The sequence below is a fragment of the Gadus macrocephalus genome, chromosome 14 (genome assembly GCF_031168955.1).
Source record: "Gadus macrocephalus chromosome 14, ASM3116895v1".
In the NCBI taxonomy this organism is placed as follows: domain Eukaryota; kingdom Metazoa; phylum Chordata; class Actinopteri; order Gadiformes; family Gadidae; genus Gadus; species Gadus macrocephalus.
Genome location: NC_082395.1, coordinates 4,332,277 through 4,334,776, shown reverse-complemented (window position 1 = coordinate 4,334,776; position 2,500 = coordinate 4,332,277). Strand labels below are relative to the sequence as shown.

At 47.1% G+C, this 2,500-nt stretch overlaps 1 protein-coding gene across 1 annotated transcript in view; it reads right to left on the bottom strand.

Moving 5' to 3' along the window:
* ly75 (lymphocyte antigen 75) overlaps window positions 1-2,500 on the bottom strand; it is a 48,348-nt gene that overhangs the window by 29,028 nt on the left and 16,820 nt on the right. Inside the window, 5 exon segments of the mRNA XM_060071998.1 lie at window positions 1-53; window positions 759-838; window positions 1,419-1,569; window positions 2,053-2,235; window positions 2,237-2,421. The exon segment at window positions 1-53 is cut by the window's left edge and continues 83 nt beyond it. Coding sequence (XP_059927981.1) covers window positions 1-53; window positions 759-838; window positions 1,419-1,569; window positions 2,053-2,235; window positions 2,237-2,421 — 652 coding nt within the window.

The following is a 2,500-nucleotide window of genomic DNA, read 5'->3' as shown; positions in this document are numbered from 1 at the left end:
CAGCTGCGCTGCTCGTCCTCCTCGTTCTTGTCTTCGAAGAACTGTGTCACAATCTGGCGTGAACACACACACACACACACACACACACAACCACACACACACACACACACACACACACACACACACACACACACACACACACACACACACACACACACACACGCACACACACACACACACAGCGGCTAGTTGGTATTTATTGATGAACCTGTACAGAAACCTTGGTACTCGCAAGTGTGTATGCAGTCGTGTGTACAGGTTATTGTATAAACAGGTCTATGTTGGTATACATGGTATGCATATATGAATATACGAACAGGTATGTGTGCAGGTGTGTGTGTAAAAGTGCATTTATGGGCGTGCATTAGAAGGTAAGTGCACAGGTGTATAAACCGGTTTGCTTCAGGTACGTGTATGAACAGGTAGGGGTACAGGCGGTTGGTACAGGTGTGTCTACAGGGGTTTGTGTGTAAAGGTACAGCTGTATGAATAGTGTCTGTGTGTGTGTGTGTGTGTGTATGTGATTGTATATGTGTGTGTGTGTGTGTGTGTGTGTGTGTGTGTGTGTGTGTGTGTGTGTGTGTGTGTGTGTGTGTGTGTGTGTGTGTGTGCGTGTGCGCGTGCGTGTGTGTGTTTGTGTGTGTGTGTGTGTGTGTACAGCTGTGTGAAAATGTTCTTACATCTTTACATAGGTGTAAAAACAGGTGTGTGTACCGTTGTGTATCTGCAGAGGTGTGTGTACTGGAGTGTGTACTCACAGGGCTGTTATCAGACCACGCCCAAGACCCGTCCGAATAAGGGTCTCTCTTATTCAAGCCCACCCAGAACCATCGGCCCTCTGTTCTGAAGAGGGAAACAGAAAGAGCAAGTAACCACGGAAACCAACACCCCAGCTGTCACATCACATCCTGTGTGCACAGGGTTTGAGATGAAGTCTTTCCTCTGAAAAAAGGTTTACATGAAATTTGAAAGATTCCGGTTTCCTCAACTTTGGAACCTGTTCAACTTCAGGAGCACGTCTAGTCTACGTACTGAATATTTATTCGGCTACAAACTAGTTTACACCATGTCAAATAAGTCGTTGGTGGGGTTCAAAAAAGGACGACAAAAGTCTGTTGGCATTCTAAAAACGTTGGCATAAGTACTCATATCTAACGTTGTCTGCGATGCTCCATCTTCGTGTGAGCATGCGAACGTATCACGCTTGGCAACTGTTAGTGCTTGGCACTTGCTTCTATGAACATCCTTACTGTGCCGACAGTGATATATTATTCCTCCCTCTTCTAACAAATGTATTTATTGAAAGTCGCTTTGGATAAAAGCGTCTGCTAAATGCCCTTAGTGTAAATGTAAATGTACCGCCCTGGCTTTCCATCCCTCATAACACCCTAGTTTGGTGGGAGCGTGGGCGGCTGTACGAACCCTTTCGAACATGGTGCTGAGCAGTCTCTTGACAAACACCTGCTCCTCATAGTGGTGGAAGGCAGCCAGCTTCGCTCCGAGGGCCTGGCAGAAGAAGTCTGCCTCCACCCACGAGCGCTTCATCAGCACCTTCTCATCATGGAACACCTTTATAATACAACACACACGCACACACATGTACACACACACACACGCACACACAGACAGACACACTGGTTAAAAGAACAATCATGAAATACACATTACACATCAACCAGCTAATCCTCATTAAACTCCACTGGTGGATGAATACAGGTTAAACACAGTAAGGCCCAATCCCATTTCTACCCCTTACCCCTCTCCCCTTACCCCTTCAAAACAAGGGGGAGGGGGTAAGGGGAAGGGGTAAGGGGTAGAAATTGGATTGGGCCTAAATACCCCTTCGGACTCACACACATTAAACACCAATAAAACACCAATAAAACACACATTAAACACGACAATTATGCAGACATCCACATTAACCAGCGAATCTTAACAGCAAAATACTTTGGTTAAGACATAAGGTTAGACTTCTTTCCGGATGCTACTTAAACTATTCCGTCCTCTGTCCTACCAGGGCTGAGGATAGAACCCAGACCCACCACCCACCTTGAAGCAATGCCAGAACCCCAGCTGCGATTCCCAGCCTGGCGGACAGGGGGCGGTGCTGTTGACATGGTAGTGGTAGTAGTTGCGGACGCTGGGCAGCACGCCGGCATGGCCACCGGGAATGCTGTGCTTGCACACAGACAAGGCCTTGTGGGTAACGCAGTCCTTCACCTCCCACTGACCCCAGGGCCGCACCGCCGGACATCACCACGCAACCCCCCTGCGCTGACTGGGGTCCACGGAGCAGCGTTGGCATGACAACGAGGGGACAAAACACACAAACACACAGAGATAGCTTGTAAGAAGCAAGATGGAGTGAGAGGCGAGAAAAAAAACAAAACGTAAAATAGAAAGTAAAAAGGATGAATTAATACTAGTATCTACTTTAACTGTCTGTCCTGCTACAAAAGAAAACAAAAGTAAAAAAAGTGCTATGCATAGTTTCTGG